Below are 15,073 nucleotides of genomic sequence, written 5' to 3'. Positions count from 1 at the left end.
CAGAACTCCCTTCCAACCCGAACGATCCCGTGATTCTGTGACGGACGGGCTTGGCAGTGCTGGGGGACTCGCTGCTCTCAGCGGGCTTTTCCAAACGAAATGATTGCGGGAAGCATCCCAGCCCGGACAGCCCGAGTTTCCTCCTGTCCCGTGCTGTCCATCCCCGAACACGCCCGCCTCCCGGCCACCCTTCCCGGCCCCGAGGGCGGGCGCACGGCGAGCGCAGCCCAGTGGGCGGGGAGGACCGGGGTGGGCGGGGAGGCCCCGGGGAGGCGGAGCCGGGCCGGGCCGAGCCGAGCCCGGGCGAGGCGATCCCGGCCATGGAGGGCTCGGAGCCCGGCCGGGGGGGGATGCGGCGCTTCACCTGGGAGGAGATCGGGCAGCGGAGCGGGCGGGGGCCGGCGCCGCAGGAGCGCTGGCTGGTGATCGACAGGAAGGTGTACGACATCAGCCACTTCTGCCGGAGACACCCGGGGGGCTCGCGGGTCATCAGCCACTACGCCGGGCAGGACGCCACGGTGAGCGGCCCCGGCAGCCCGGGCAGGCAGGGAGGGAGGGATGGATGGATGGATGGATGGATGGATGGATGGATGGATGGATGAGAGCTGAGCGCGGAGGAGGATCCCTCGGGATAGGGACGCGGCAGGGAGCCCGCGTGTGGCACGTTTGGATGCTCGGCTGTGACACCCGCGCGTACGCTGGGAGCCGTGCGCGAGGGAATACACGGAGCGCACGCTCCGCCGGGGATTGTTCGGGATTGTTTGTTACGAGGAAGCGTTGCTGATGGAATGGCTAAAAACCGCTACGGGGGAAGAAAAAAAAGCCAAAACCAACCCAAACCGGTCGGTGATTTCTGCACACGTAGGAATATCGGGAGCTGCCTCCCGTGCGGCACACGCGGGTGTCGCGGTGGCAGAGCTGTTGTTTGCAAGTGCTGGGGCGCCTTCGCCCTCCTCGAACTTCCCGAACCCAAGAGATGGCACTCGAGCAAAAAATGACTGAAAGTCGTATTTCAGTCACGCAAAAGAAATTAATCATTCCCGTCTCAGTGCCAGCGGCTGTTGCAGAGCGGAGTAAATGCTGTTCGGGTTGGGTGTGGGGTGGTTTTGCCAGTGGTGTTTCCTTCCTTTGTCTGCTTGTGCCTTTTCCATGAATTTCTTCAAATGCGTGTGTTTGGACCCAAGAGTGGGTATGGGGTGTGAATCTACTTCTAGGATGGTGTTGATGGACTGTGTTTTGGTCAGGATGGAATTTGAGATCTCCACGTGCAGATCCCATCGTATGAATATCATTTAAAGCCAAAAATAATAAGTGAATTTGCAACATTTCGTGAGGGCAGGGTGCACACGTGCGTTTTCAAAGCCCCATCACTGGCACAGGTTGCCCGGAAAAGTGGTGGAGCCCCATCCCTGCGAATGTTCCAGGCCAGGTTGGATGGAGCGTGGAGCAGCCTGGGCTAGTGGACGGTGTCCGTGGCAGGGGGGAAAGAGATGAGCTTTGAAGGGCCTTTCCCACCCAAACATTCTGTGTTCCTGTGACCAGAAAAGGGTTAGCCCATGGTGTGAGCCGGGCTGGATGGTGGGATTGCAGCCAGCTGCATTCTTTAGGTGATGATATCAGTGCCACTGCCGGCTGCAGTTGAACTGCTGACCGCTCAGAAACCCCTGCCAAGTTTTATTTTTCCAGTGGTTTTGTCCCCGGGGATCAAAAGAATGAGACTCCTCAAAACCGGGGGAAAATGGGAAGTAAAGGAAGAACTTCCCTGGTTTGCTGTGTGATTTCTAGAAGGTGCAGTCAGCCATCCCCTGACCCCCTGCAAGCTGGGATTGCACTCCCAGGTTGTACAACCTCCATGGAAAGGATTGGTTTAAGTGTGTGGTACCATCCTCCCCTGCTCTGCCCACATACTCCTCCCCGTTTTTTCCCCCCTTTTCCAATGAGAAAATGCAAGTGCTGGGTCCCCTCTCTCCTTCCCTCCTTTATTCAGTGACCCTGAGCAGGGAGGATGCTACAGCTGACCCAGAGCTGGCAACATCAGCCAGTTTTTTAACCCCTTTCCTGACTTTTAAAAGCACATTTTATTTTAAAAGCACACAATGATGGCCTAGTAATTATAGTGATAAGCAATGCATGGTGCAGGAATCTTCCAAACTGATGCCCAGCAAGCAAATACTGTCCCAGAAAATTAAAAACGCCCCACATCCTTAGGCTGAGGGAGATTGTCAAAATATGCTAATTTGGGCATCAGGACAGAAATGTGGAAAAGGAGGTAAGTGGGAGATCAGGAATTAGATGCCAAAGTGCCCAGGGAATTTGTAATTTAAATACAGGGACAGAATCTGTGGTGATAACAGCCACTCGTGGGTTTTTTCACCTGCTTGCCATGGAGATTGACATTACATTTAAATAATAAAAGTAACTGATTTCCCTAACAGGGATCTTTTGAATGGTCCAGCATGTCATGGAATAGATTTCTTTTGCTGCCACCTGGTTTTCCTCCATCCTGTTCCTCTGTCTGTGTTTCAGGATCCTTTCATTGCTTTTCATCTTGACAAGGCACTGGTAAGGAAGTACATGAGCCCTCTCCTGATTGGGGAACTGGCACCAGATCAGCCCAGCTTTGAGCCCAGCAAGAATGTAAGAGCTTAAAAACTTGGTATTTGGGGTGAAATTGCACTGTTTAACTTCTCCTACTGGCAGACAAAATTCCCTGTACCTAACATCGTAGAGTCTCCTGGAATCACTCTTGGCTGAAGCTCCATTTTGTGTCATCATTTGTAGTTTTAGCAAAGATTTGTCTCCAGGTGACCCTCAGCTTTCCCCCTTTTCATCCCTGAGAGGGAAAACTATGCTCCTCTTCGTGTTCTGAGGTGTTTTCCAACCAGTGGATGCTTTTGGGTGTCCCCACAGAAAAAGCTGGTGGAAGATTTCCGTGAGCTCCGTGCGACTGTGGAGAAGATGGGGCTTCTCCAGCCCAATCACGCCTTTTTCTTCCTCTATCTCTGCCACATCTTGGTGCTGGATGTTGCAGCCTGGCTTATCATCTGGTATTTTGGAGCATCCTTGGTGCCTTTCCTCTTCTCTGCAGTGCTTCTGGGCACTGTCCAGGTGAGCAACTACATATAATAAGCCTCGAAAAGCCAAACTTGGGGCTTAGGTGCTCGTTGCCGTAAGCAGGAGAGAAATTTTATCATCATGGGCTTCCCCAAATCCTGCTTCTCTCTGGATTCTCCCAAAAGGGCAAAACTACACATGCTGCTGTGGTAGAGCAGGCTTTGCCTCGCTTTTCCCTCCCCATGTTCCATCAAAGCCTTCCTTATTCCAGCCTTCCCCACACCATGAAAGCCATGCCCCGCTCCTGAGCTCCGCGGTGCCAGAACTCCAAGGCTGTGTGCAGGGGCCAAGCCACCGTGTTCCCATGGGAACTTGCAGGGAGCTAGAGGAGAGGGCAGAGCAGCTCTCAAAGCCCCAGCTATTCCTCCCGTGGCCAGCCGATCCCCTTGGAATTACAAGTACTCAGAGGAGGCAGCAGCAAGCTGCTCCTTAAAGGAGACTTTGTTGCCGATTTCAGAGCAGTTTTGTGAGGGAATAAATGCTGGTTCTCAGCTCCATGGCCGTTTTTTTCCCATTATTTTTTCTTTCCTTCCTCATGGAAACAACGGTCCAGGACTAAAAGTCATTAGGCAGAGTCTGGAGTGCAGTGGTGTGTAGTGAAAAAGGAGAGTTTGGATTGGGACCTGGCAGTGGAAGTGCTCTTGCTATCCAGGGATACATTGTGAGGAGCGTGGGAGTGGGAGAAGAAAGCCCTTTTCAGTCACAGATCCTCCAGGCAGTTCTTTTTCCCAGCAGCACTGTTGTTTTCTTAATTCCAGGCCCAGGCTGGCTGGCTCCAGCATGATTTTGGACACCTGTCAGTCTTCAGCAAGTCCAGGTGGAACCACTGGGTGCACAAGTTCGTCATCGGCCATCTCAAGGTGGACACTGGGTGTGGGGAGGGGCTGCCAGAGCCCTGCTCTGCAGCCAGAACCAATCCCAGGATAAGGAGAGAACTAAGGGCAGAAGATCCACCTTCTTCAGGGCATTTTCTTCTCCTCCCTTCCCACAGGGAGCCCCAGCCAGTTGGTGGAATCACCTCCACTTCCAGCACCACGCCAAACCCAACTGCTTCCGGAAGGATCCCGATGTCAACATGCACCCCTTGTTCTTTGCTTTGGGGAAAACCCTCTCTGTGGAGGTGAGACCTGAGGGAAGCTGGGAGGCAGCAGCAGGAGGGCTCAAATTTGGGAAGCTGCAGAGCGCTTGGAGACTGGACACCAATTAGTTTGATTTTATATAGTGCTGCTTTGCCTTCCACTAGTCCTAATATTCCTCAGTAACATTCTAGTAATTCTGAGATCTTTAGGTTCTTAAAATCTCACTCAAAGTTATTTTTGCAGTGTTGGGAGATAAGAATGAAATATTTGCCATGATTACAAGTTCCTATTTCCCTTGATGAGACACTTGCAGTTTTATGAAGATCAGAATTACAAGCTGTTCTCTTTTACCAAGATCAGTGTGACTAACTGTAGTGATCTGGGGATGGAAGCAGCAGGTGACAAGCCAGGGCTGCCTGGAACTCTTACAATTCCTGATCAAAGAAGCTATTTTGGTGGTCTCAGCCTGGCAGTGGGTGTCAGAGTGGCTCCCATCTAGAGTCCAGCTCTATTTCTGGTACAGCTCTGAAAGTTAATTGAGTGGCTTTAGCATTTGCTGTCCTTTAAAAAAAAGTTATGTACATTCGTAGTGTCACTTTAAACGCTCTGATTTGCATTGAAATTAAGGGATGGGCTGTTGGGAATTAGTTTGAACATGTACAGGGATATAATGGCATTCCTCAAGGAAGCCAGTGGCTTGATCTGTTATGTTTATACAGCAAACACTGAAAAATGAGCAGCCTCAGAGGGAAGATGATCTGTTCACCGTCATTCCTGTGGACACAGTTTCATGTCTAGATGCTCATTTCTCTGTTTCCCAGACTAATTGCAAGGAGGTGGGAGTTCCACACACCATCATCTTTACTAACAGTATCAAAACACTACCATAGCTTGGGGGGTTTTTTTGATTCTGAAGCTCTGCTTTGTCAGCAAACTGTTTGTGTGGGTTTCAATTTCAGCATTTTTAGGCAGCTTGTGCCCTCTGTAGGGGCAGAGCTTCCTGTGCAGGTCACTGCGTGTGTGTGTGCATGCAAGGCACTGCCCAGCCCCTCCTGCACCCAGGGCAGGGTGAAAACTCATCCAGGCTGAGGTTCCAGGGGACGGTGGATGCTGGCTTGGTTGGACTGGACATCTCCTGGAAGTTTAGGAGTGCATGCACAGGTGTCTTCAGGGCCTGAGTAATTTGTGTATTTTAACAGCTTGGTGTGCAGAAGAAGAAATTCATGCCGTACAACCACCAGCACAAGTACTTCTTCATCAGTGAGTAACCTCCCCCTCCGCAGTTCCATGGGCAGCAGTCACTCTGCCCCTTTTCCCACCCCATCCCATCCTGTTGGGATAATTCATGGCTCTGTTTGTCCCTCCAGTCGGTCCCCCGGCGCTGGTGCCCCTTTACTTCCAGTGGTACATCTTCTACTTCGCTGTGCAGCGGAAGCAGTGGGTGGTGAGTCAGCTCCACGGGGCCAGGGGGGGCTTCTCCTGGGTTTGGGGATGAATTCCAGTGCCAGATTTACTGGGAGGAACTCTGGGGTTGTGTGTGTCTCTCTGCAGCAAAGGATGTGGGTGTAGATTTGGGAAGTGGTGCTTGCTAAAGGGCCTTTTTCTGTGGAAGATCCGCGAGGTAACAAAAATGTTCTCTGGTGTTCTGGGCTTTGGTTTTCTCACTGCTTGGTTCCTCTTTAGATCCAGAGGTTAACATGGTGCTTTAGAGTGTGTCCTGTCTGCTGTTTGCCCTCTGCTGGGCTCATGGAACCAGGATAATTCCTGAGCACAGGAATGGCTTGTGCCAGGTTGCTTTGTGATGAGGCTGGGGAGGAAAAATCAATCAGTAGAAGTTCCTGAGGGAGGCTTTAAAGGAAGGAATGGTAAATTCAGAACCCAGAAATTCTTCTTCTTCTTAATGAAGTTTTCCCTGTCCCTTTTGCTACAGGATCTGGCCTGGATGATGTCCTTCTACATCCGATTCTTCCTCACCTACTTGCCCTTCCTGGGGGTGAAGGGTACCCTGGGGCTCCACCTGTTAGTCAGGTATCATCCAGCTTGTAATTCCAACATTTTCTCTGCCCACTTTATATCAATCCTTTGTGTCAGCTTTTCTCCAGCCTCCTGGTTATTTTTCTCATCACTCCCTGTTGTTCTCTCTCCCGATACTTTCAGTGGGGCAGGGGTGGTTTCCTGTCAGGCTGCAGGAGGTGGAAGTTGTGTGTAGGTCTGATCTGATCAGATGTTTGGGGCTCCTGGTGTTCACTTTGTCAGGCAACAACCAGCTGGTGTGTGCACAAGTGTTGTGTAGTGGCTTGTTGCATCGTGGGTGTGTGGTCTGTGATGGGTTTTTGTGTTTGCACAGGTTTATAGAGAGCAACTGGTTTGTCTGGGTCACACAAATGAATCACATCCCCATGCACATCGATTACGATAAGAACGTGGACTGGTTCTCTACCCAGGTGAGACCTTATTGATGGAGCTCTGTGACAGTTCTGGGCATGCAAAGTCCATCTGTCTTAGCCTGGCCACCCTGTGTTGGCTGGAAATAACTGCTGGAGCTGTTGTGTCCAGCCAGAATTCCTGTGGGGATGAGAAACCTGTGTTTGAGAAGGGGCATTGCTAAAATAACACTTAAAACAGGACTTCTTTATTTTATCTCTCAGCTCCAGGCAACCTGCAATGTTCATCAGTCCTTCTTCAATGACTGGTTCAGTGGCCACCTGAACTTCCAGATCGAGCACCAGTGAGTGGAAACAGGGGTTGGGAATAGTTCCAAGGAGTGCTAGTTACACCAGGGCTGAAGAGCCTGCAAGGTCCCTCTGTCAGCTGAGACAAGAACAAAAGATAACGTGGGTTCATTTTGTGCTCTTTGTGTGAGGATGGAACGGGAACTCGGAAAAGAAAATTTCTGGAGCACCAGCAACACTTCAGATCTGAGTTGCTTGGCACAGGGGTGGGAATTCCCAGCACAGACACTGAAGGGACACGAGAGGGACCATCACAGAGCTGCCATGGCTGTGGCACAAGGGGAGCTTGGGGCACTCCCAGAATTAGGCACAGCAGAGGGGCCGGAATTCCGTGCGGTGCTGATGGATGCCATTGAATCACCATCTCCTTTTCCCACAGCCTTTTCCCTACAATGCCACGGCACAACTACTGGAAGGTGGCCCCTCTGGTGAAGTCCCTGTGTGCCAAGCATGGCATTGAGTACCAGTGCAAGCCTCTGCTCACGGCCTTCGCAGACATCGTGCAGTGAGTACTGACCCACTGCGTTCCCAAGCCCAGGGTTTTCCAGTGCTGTGGCAGAAATGAGAGGGACGTGGAAGGGGAGGGGAAGCCTCTAAAGGTCCCTTCTGACCCAGACCACTCCATGATCTCCTTTGCTTCGTCTGTAGATGGGAATTCTCCCCACGAGGCTCTGGATGGAACATGGGGTTCATTCCCTTGTTTCTCTCTTGGCAGCTCTTTGAAAGATTCGGGGGAGCTCTGGCTCGATGCCTATCTACATAAATAAGCAGCAGTGGATCCCTGCAGAGGAATTCCCCAGCCTCGCTGCCTCCTGTGGTGGTCACCCTGAAGATCCTGCACTAAGGAGAGCTGGCTAAGCCAGAGGTGGGGAGGTGGTGCCGCTTAATTCCATGGATGAATGTAATTAATATGAATTTTCCTTTTTTTTTTTTTTTTTTTTTTTTAAGATGTACTCTTAATTTTTTCTTGTGCTTCTTTCATTCCTCTTCTCTGGTGCTGAGTTCTGGGGAAAAGCTGGATGGAGGAGGTTGTGTCCCACCGAGCTGGGGTGAGCTTTGGGACTGGGAACAGATTCCTTTCCATCTGCTGATCCTTCATTTGCTGAGTATATAGGAGGAAAGCTTCTTATCTAACATAGGCTTTTTGGTGGTGGCTCTTGTTGTGAGTGTAGTAAGAAAGTAGGGACAGCATGAAATCAAGGAATGTGGGAATTAGGGAAATGTGGAAACTCGAGGGAATGGGGTAGGTTCAGTATTTTCAACTCCCTGTTTGTGATAGGGAGCTCCCAGACCGATTTGTACATTACATGGGTGAGGTGGGGAGGTGCAGGCAGCAGTTCTCTAGGAGCAGGATCTAGTTAGAGCTCTACCTGAGGTAGGGAAACAGGAAAGTGGAAGTTTTTCCACATGCTGTATTCTGTGGGAATGCTGCCCTGCACATCTCCTCTGGAAGCCTCTGGGTTATTTGTCCACTGGTGACATTCCGTGGGGGATCTGCAAGTGGTTTCCACAGTGCCAGACTTTGAAGTGTTATGAAGCCATTACTGAGAGTCAGAAGAGAGAGGAACCTGTCACATCCATTCTCAGGATCCCTACAAGGGTGACTAAGGAAGCAAAAGCATTCCAGGCCAGGTTGGATGGGGCTTGGAGCAACCTGGTGTAGTGGAATACAGTAAACCAGGGCAGGGGGTGGATGAGCTGAGCTTTAAGGTCCCTTCCAACCCAAACTGTTCTACAGTGGTTCTGTGTGAAGGGTGAACATAATCACACTGTGATTGCCTGAAGCTTTGGGTTTTTTTGAACCTCTGGGTGATTTGTTGCAAGGAGAGAATTCCTGACTCCTGGCCCATGGAGAGTGAGGCATTCCTGCCTGAGCTGCACACAAATCTAAGGAAGTTAGAAAGCTGTTGGGGGCCAGAGTGCTGTTTAAAAGTGTTTAACTTTTCATTCAGCTGCATATCCACAGGCACACCTCAGCCAAAACATTGCTGGTCTCCCTCTCTTTGATGATGTGCCTTCCAAACACACCCCAGTTCCGTGGGATTTTTTGGAATAGTCTTGCTGCCTTTCGTGGGAGTCTTTTAATTTACTGCCCCAGCATTACAGATGCCAAACCAGGTTGGAGCATCTGCCACATCACTAAAGAAGATGCTCCACCACCCTGGTCCCCCAGGGACAGGTGGATTAGTATCCAGAAAGGATGGGTTGATTTTGAGGAATTTTTTCCATCCAACATCCAAAATGAGCATGAGGTGTTGAGAGAATGGAAGGAATGCATCTTCCCAGGCCAAGAGTGTTAAGCACAGGATGAAAGTGTAATGGGAATAATAAAACAATCGTTAAATACCTGTTGATTAAGACCATAAAGAAAGTGGGCCTTAGTTATTGTTTTACCTTGTTTTTTTCCTGCTCCATTTCTTTCCCTCTTTATTACAACTGTGGATGGAGGAAAGTCTATTAATAAAATTCCTTATCTTACCAATTTTTGCTGTCATCAGAGTAAAATACATCTGTGCAAGAGGCTTCACACTGCAAAAGGTGGAACAAATTTTGCCGGTCCACAGCTGCAGAGAGAGAACCATCGTAAACCTCTTTCTCCAGAATGTGCTTCTCCTGTGTTTTCTCTGCCACAATAAAGAGGAAACATCCACAATGCAATAAACCAAATTCCTGGATAACCAGGAAAAACAACACAGATGGGCAGATTCACAATCCTGAAGGGTAAGACTGAAAGGGGACCTGACTCAGCATAACCAGATATGAATGTGCTGAGTTTGCTGGAAGTTTTCCAGCCTCGAGAAGAGTTCTCCAGAGAGTTTTTTCCAGGCTCAAGATATACACTGAAATACACCTTCTTGGAAGAACACCAGCCCCAACTTCGCCATCTAGTGGAAACCCTTTAGCCTTAAAAGAGGAACCTGAGCGTTGTGGAATAGCCACAGGGTGGCAGTCAGACATCAGAAGGGGAGGAGGACATCCCAGAAGATCAGAAGGGAAGGATCCGGTCATGAGAGAGTTGGCAAGGGCATGGAGTGACAGGACAAGGGGAAATGGCTTCAAACTGAAAGGTTTAGATGGGATATTGGGAAGAAATTCTTCCCTGTGAGGGTGGGGAGGCCCTGGCACAGGGTGCCCAGAGAAGCTGTGGCTGCTCCATCCCTGGAAGTGTCCAGGGCCAGGTTGGATGGGGCTTGGAGCAACCTGGGCTAGTGGAAGGTGTCCCTGCCCATGGCAGGTGGAAGAGGATATAGTTCCTGAAGATGTCAGAGGTTCACAAGGCTTTGAAGGTGATCCAGTTAAGTGGAACATCATCGGACAAAGAGGTGGCTCCAACCTGGAATAAATCACTTTTTCCAGATCAGGGAGGAACATCTTCAGCAATGGAGCAGCTGGAATTATCAAAATGTCAGGGGGATGTTCAGACAGTTAAGGGTGATGGGGCAGCTGAAAGAGGAAGATGCTGTAGTTTTCCACTTCCCAACACCCACTCACTTGGACTCGTTAATGGTGCGGATTTGTAGTCCTTGCCTAACTTGTGGATGTGTTTGCATCCACTACCCAAATTCCTGAAGAGGGGATTGGCGTTCTTTATGGAATTCTCTCCACTTTTAGAAAAGCATGAGGAATCAAGCTGGTTGTAGATCCACACAGGATAGATGGTGAATGCAGCCGAGTCACTCATAAATGGGAGGATTTGCTGCTTCCCAAGATTCTCTTATAAGGAATACAAAAGAGATTTCCTAACAGGTCAGGTGTAGAGGACAAGTGCAGTAGTGCAACGCTGCTCATGGGTGGGAAGGAAAGAGGATCACACTGGAAGAGGTTTCTCTGTGATTTGCATCTTCTGCAGGGACTGGTATTAAGTGTCGAGAAAATGGGGAGGAATTTCCACCAGGAAAAGTTTTGAAACAGCAGCAAGAAATTATACACCCATGACAGCTTATATGACATGCTGGTTGTGATGGTGCCCCTTAGGCAAAATTTCCAAAGGTCTGACTGATCCATAGTAATCTCCCTTGGCTTTGCTCACAAGAACCACCCTGGCCTTTTGATTTTTGCAGCTCATCATTTAGGCTCTTGTCAGTTTGGTGATTCTTTTTTGTGAGAGGATAAAATTGTCAGAGCTCCCTGAGCCCAATAAAAGAAGAAGCAGTGACTTGATCATAAAACAAGAAGTTTTTGAGCAGAGAATACTTCAATCTGTCAGTAATAAAGAAATATTCAGCAGCTGAAGTGTGGATCAATAGCAGTTCAAGATACAGGGTAAGTGCAAATTCTTAGCACCAAAGTTAATTAGTGCAATTAGCAGGAGTGGTGGTAGATTGTCCTCAAAGGGAAATACAAAAATTCAAGAATAACTCAATTTTCTAGATGATAACTCCTTGTATAATGTTTGCTTTGACTCAGGAAGAGATGAGGGCAGCCCTGTGGGCAGTATTATCCTAATTAGGTCACCTCCTGCATAATGGACCTTTTGGGATGAACACTGAACCATCATTTAGCTGCAGACCAAGATAGAATGATAACTTCTTCTGGCAAGAAGGGATGCCAGTGTTCTAACAAGTGAGCCTGAATTCCTTTCCAGGATCCTCCCCCAGTCAGTTAGGAAAAAGAAACAAGGTGAGGTAAGAAATGCTGGATGCTGCCCAAGTAAAATGACTGCAATGAGCTCAGGTTTTGACTTTTTTTTTTGTTTTATTCCCTCTTCTCCCCTCATCCAGGAGGAAGATCAGAAACATGTGAGGCTAGAAAGCCACAGATATTTCTGTCTTCAGCAAATATTCCAAAGTTACCAAAATAAAGGAATAAGTATGAACTTATGGGACTTAAATCCCTAGCAAAGAAGGGAGAAACAAACTCATGAGACCATTTTGGAGGGATGAGGGACAACCTGTGAGGCAGATTGGGAATGTAAAGAATAGTGAAAAGGGCATGGAACTACGAGTTAAGAGTTGCTAAAGTGTTAAAGAAAAATTAAATTTTGGAAAAGAAAACAAGTAGCAAAATACAAAAACTACGAGTGGTGCCCTTGCGGGCAGGGTAGGATGTAGAAGTTTAAGGATGAGGGACATCTCTGAGGCAAAATGTTTACGTTGCCCTAAGAATATACCCCAAAACAGGTGGCTGAGGAAGGACAGAGGCAGATGGTGAAGGCCAGGGAAGGAATTGTGGCCAAATCTTGCTGCAGGCTGTGCCACATTTATTGCAGAGGTTGAAGGCGGCCCAGGGCCCACGGGAAGGCCAGACGGAGGAAGGTGCTCTGTGTGGAGGTTGTGGAACCACAGTGGGTGTTTGAATCCTGGCTTAGGCCACTTTGTTCCAAATTAGGGTCGCATAAGCCACATATTAAACCAAACTTTCAAGCATGGGCACCTTTTGTGGAGTTTTTCTTCTGTGGATGCCCAATTTCAGGCAGGCAGAGCATTTAGGAATTTGTCAGCAGTGGATGCTCTGCACTGGGCACAGAAAATGCAACAAAAATGCTGCCTGGTCTGAAAAAAACAACCCCAAATATGCAGCAGTGAGAAAACAAAATGGGTTTGTTACAGGCATTTAACAATTTTATCTTGGATCATGTTGTGTCTTTGTAACAATACAGAGCACTTGAGAGAGGAGAATTACAGAATTTATAACTTTAGGTCAGCTTAATTTAGATCTTAAAGCCACAAAAGAGCTCCTGGGATTCTGACTTCCATGAAGCTGAAGGGTGCAAAGGGTTTATTTCTTAGGAATTGCAAAAAAATGTATATAATATATGTTTTAATGCAATTTATTGTTCTGTGGGGAGTTTTAGATGAGAAGGTTCACAGGGCTTATGACAGAGCCTAATTTTGGCCCTCATTCTAATTAACAGGCCCTTCATTTTGGGTTTTTACTGTTTATCCATAAAATGTAACCCAAAGCTGGGAGGGAGAGCATGACTTTTCACAAGTGTTTTTTTTTCTCTTTTGCAAAGGATGTGAAGATTGCTTTCACAGAGAAAAAAAAATAAGTGAATTTGCTATTGATATCTGGATTAAGGAATGAAACAAAATTAATGATGATTTTATATATCTGAGCAAACGAAACCTCTCAAGGCAGGGTCTTCATTGCAAACTTGACTCCGTCCATGAAAAAAACCCTTGGTTTTGCTTTAGGTTTCTCTTCCCATTTCATGGCAGATGATATTCCTGATAAATAGCTCCATCTGAGATGCAGGGTGGTGTCTCATTAACCCAGAATATACTAAAAAAGGGAAAACCTGGTCCTTTTCTCTTCCTGGTGCCTTTTAATGCTTTTATCAAGCAATCAATTACTGGAATTTTTCTTCCTTTCCAAAACAAAATTTTGCCAACTGCAAAAGTTTTTGTCCGTTGAAAAGATTGAGAAGATCTTTCTGAATGCAGCCTTTTCCTGAATTATGGATTCCTCATTAAGTTTTGTGCTGGAAATAAAATAATTTTAATTATTTCTATTTCCTGGCTGTGTTTGGGAAGAGGCACATCATAGTCACAGAAGAGGGAGTCTTGAAAAGGAGTCCATGAAATCCAGGAAGAAAAACAGGCTTTATGCACAGAAACCTGTGTGTTGACTGTGGATGGATGCAGGTAATTTCCCTGGAGCCACTGTAGGGTGGAGCATCCCTGAGCCCTCCACAAAGGGCTCAGCATGCTGTGAGCTCCATTCCAGCGTCCCTTGAGGACAAACTCTTCGAAGTGAAGTTATTTTCTATAAATTAGGTGCTACCTTCCTCCTGATGCAGAGACATTTCAGATCAGCTCTGCTTCCAGAGGGAAGTGCAGATGTACTTGTAGATGCTGATCCAAGGTCACACTTTTCCAGCTTTCTCCACTGTTGACACCTAATTCTGGAGCCCTGTTCAACCCACAATTGTCTATCTTCTATCTAGCAACTCTGGTGAGACTCTAACCTTTGTAAAGTAGCGATTCACCAGCCAGTTTTTCCCAGGAGCCTCACCTGGGAGATGTTCCCACGTGGGAGGCTCCATGAAAACCCTGTAGAAAAAATCCTGTAAGACAAATTTACTCAGAACTTAAAGATCCTCTCTGGAGAAGAAGATTTTCTTAGAAACAATATCATAGGATCATTGATGCTGGAAAAACCTCTAAGGTCATCAACCACTTCCAAGATGCTCCGGGCTATCTCAGTACCAGATCTATTTCTGGACCATTTATCTCCAGTGGCTTAAGTGTGAGCTGCAAACATTTATGTGACGGGGGATAAAAGCATTGAGGCAGCAACTGCCAGCTGAGCAGTCACGTAGTGTCCTTGTGGAAATCTGGGAAATTGTGTCAAGTGCCTGTGCAAGGAGCCTCCGAGTCACAGGAGCAGGGCTGTGGAGTAGCTCTGTGCACGTGTACCAGCTCCCGGGAACGCAGGACAGGCGTTTTGGCAGGTGTGTGGGCAGTGGTTGCAGAACACCAAGTGTGGTGTAAATGTACTTTAACAGGTTTCTCAATCGTTTCTCTGGGTGAGCAGGACTGTGCCTTTCACTGTCTGAGCTTTTCCATGTGCCTCTGGAATCTGTTTGGTGACCTGGATAATACAGGCAGAGGCAGCTTCTGCTTTCACATTGGAAAGGGATTTTCATTTAATAGAATATCAGTGGGCGTTACGGGCCCCTCTGGATGGGATCTGATGCTAAATAAATTCAGACAATAAATATTTGTACATGCTGTCAATACAGAGGACAATCATCTTAGAGTTCCCAAACTTAATTCCACCAATTTGGGGGATGCTGGCACCCACAGTGTTAGCAGTGGAAGTCACAACTGCTGACTTTGGGTGCAGGCAGAGACACCCCACGTTTGTTCACTCCAATACATTCCTGGCTCGTTATCCTGCAGCTCCTCGTAGACCAAAACCAAACCCCACATTTTTATCTCCTCCTTTTCAAGTAGCTGCTAGATTTCCAAGTGTGAATATAGGGAAGGGGGGGTTTTTTTGTACTTTGAGCCAGCTATGGAGTAACTTGATATTTTCACGTGTGCACAAAACCCCACATCTGGGGGAAATTGCGCAAACTGTTGCATATTTCATTGCCACCACCTCAAGTACTGAACATTGATTTAGGTAAGACTCTGCACACATACATAGAACATGAACACGGACACTCTCAGCTCTTATTTAGAGCAAGATAAAGAGTTA

At 47.9% G+C, this 15,073-nt stretch overlaps 1 protein-coding gene across 1 annotated transcript; it reads left to right on the top strand.

Annotated features, from left to right (window-relative positions):
• Positions 1 to 259: 259 nt before the first annotated feature.
• LOC104697621 (acyl-CoA (8-3)-desaturase) lies at positions 260 to 9,408 on the top strand. Its single transcript, XM_039552078.1, has 12 exons — positions 260 to 518; positions 2,527 to 2,637; positions 2,911 to 3,108; positions 3,873 to 3,974; positions 4,106 to 4,234; positions 5,393 to 5,453; positions 5,561 to 5,637; positions 6,124 to 6,221; positions 6,541 to 6,637; positions 6,842 to 6,921; positions 7,305 to 7,430; positions 7,641 to 9,408. Exons 1-12 carry the CDS (start codon positions 321 to 323, stop codon positions 7,690 to 7,692), a joined length of 1,329 nt encoding a protein of 442 aa, XP_039408012.1. The 5' UTR covers positions 260 to 320; the 3' UTR covers positions 7,693 to 9,408.
• Positions 9,409 to 15,073: the final 5,665 nt, after the last annotated feature.

Source organism: Corvus cornix, chromosome 5 (assembly GCF_000738735.6).
Source record: "Corvus cornix cornix isolate S_Up_H32 chromosome 5, ASM73873v5, whole genome shotgun sequence".
NCBI classification, from domain to species: Eukaryota; Metazoa; Chordata; class Aves; order Passeriformes; family Corvidae; genus Corvus; species Corvus cornix.
The sequence above is the reverse complement of the archived record's forward strand: the minus strand, read 5'-3'. Positions and strand labels throughout refer to the sequence as shown.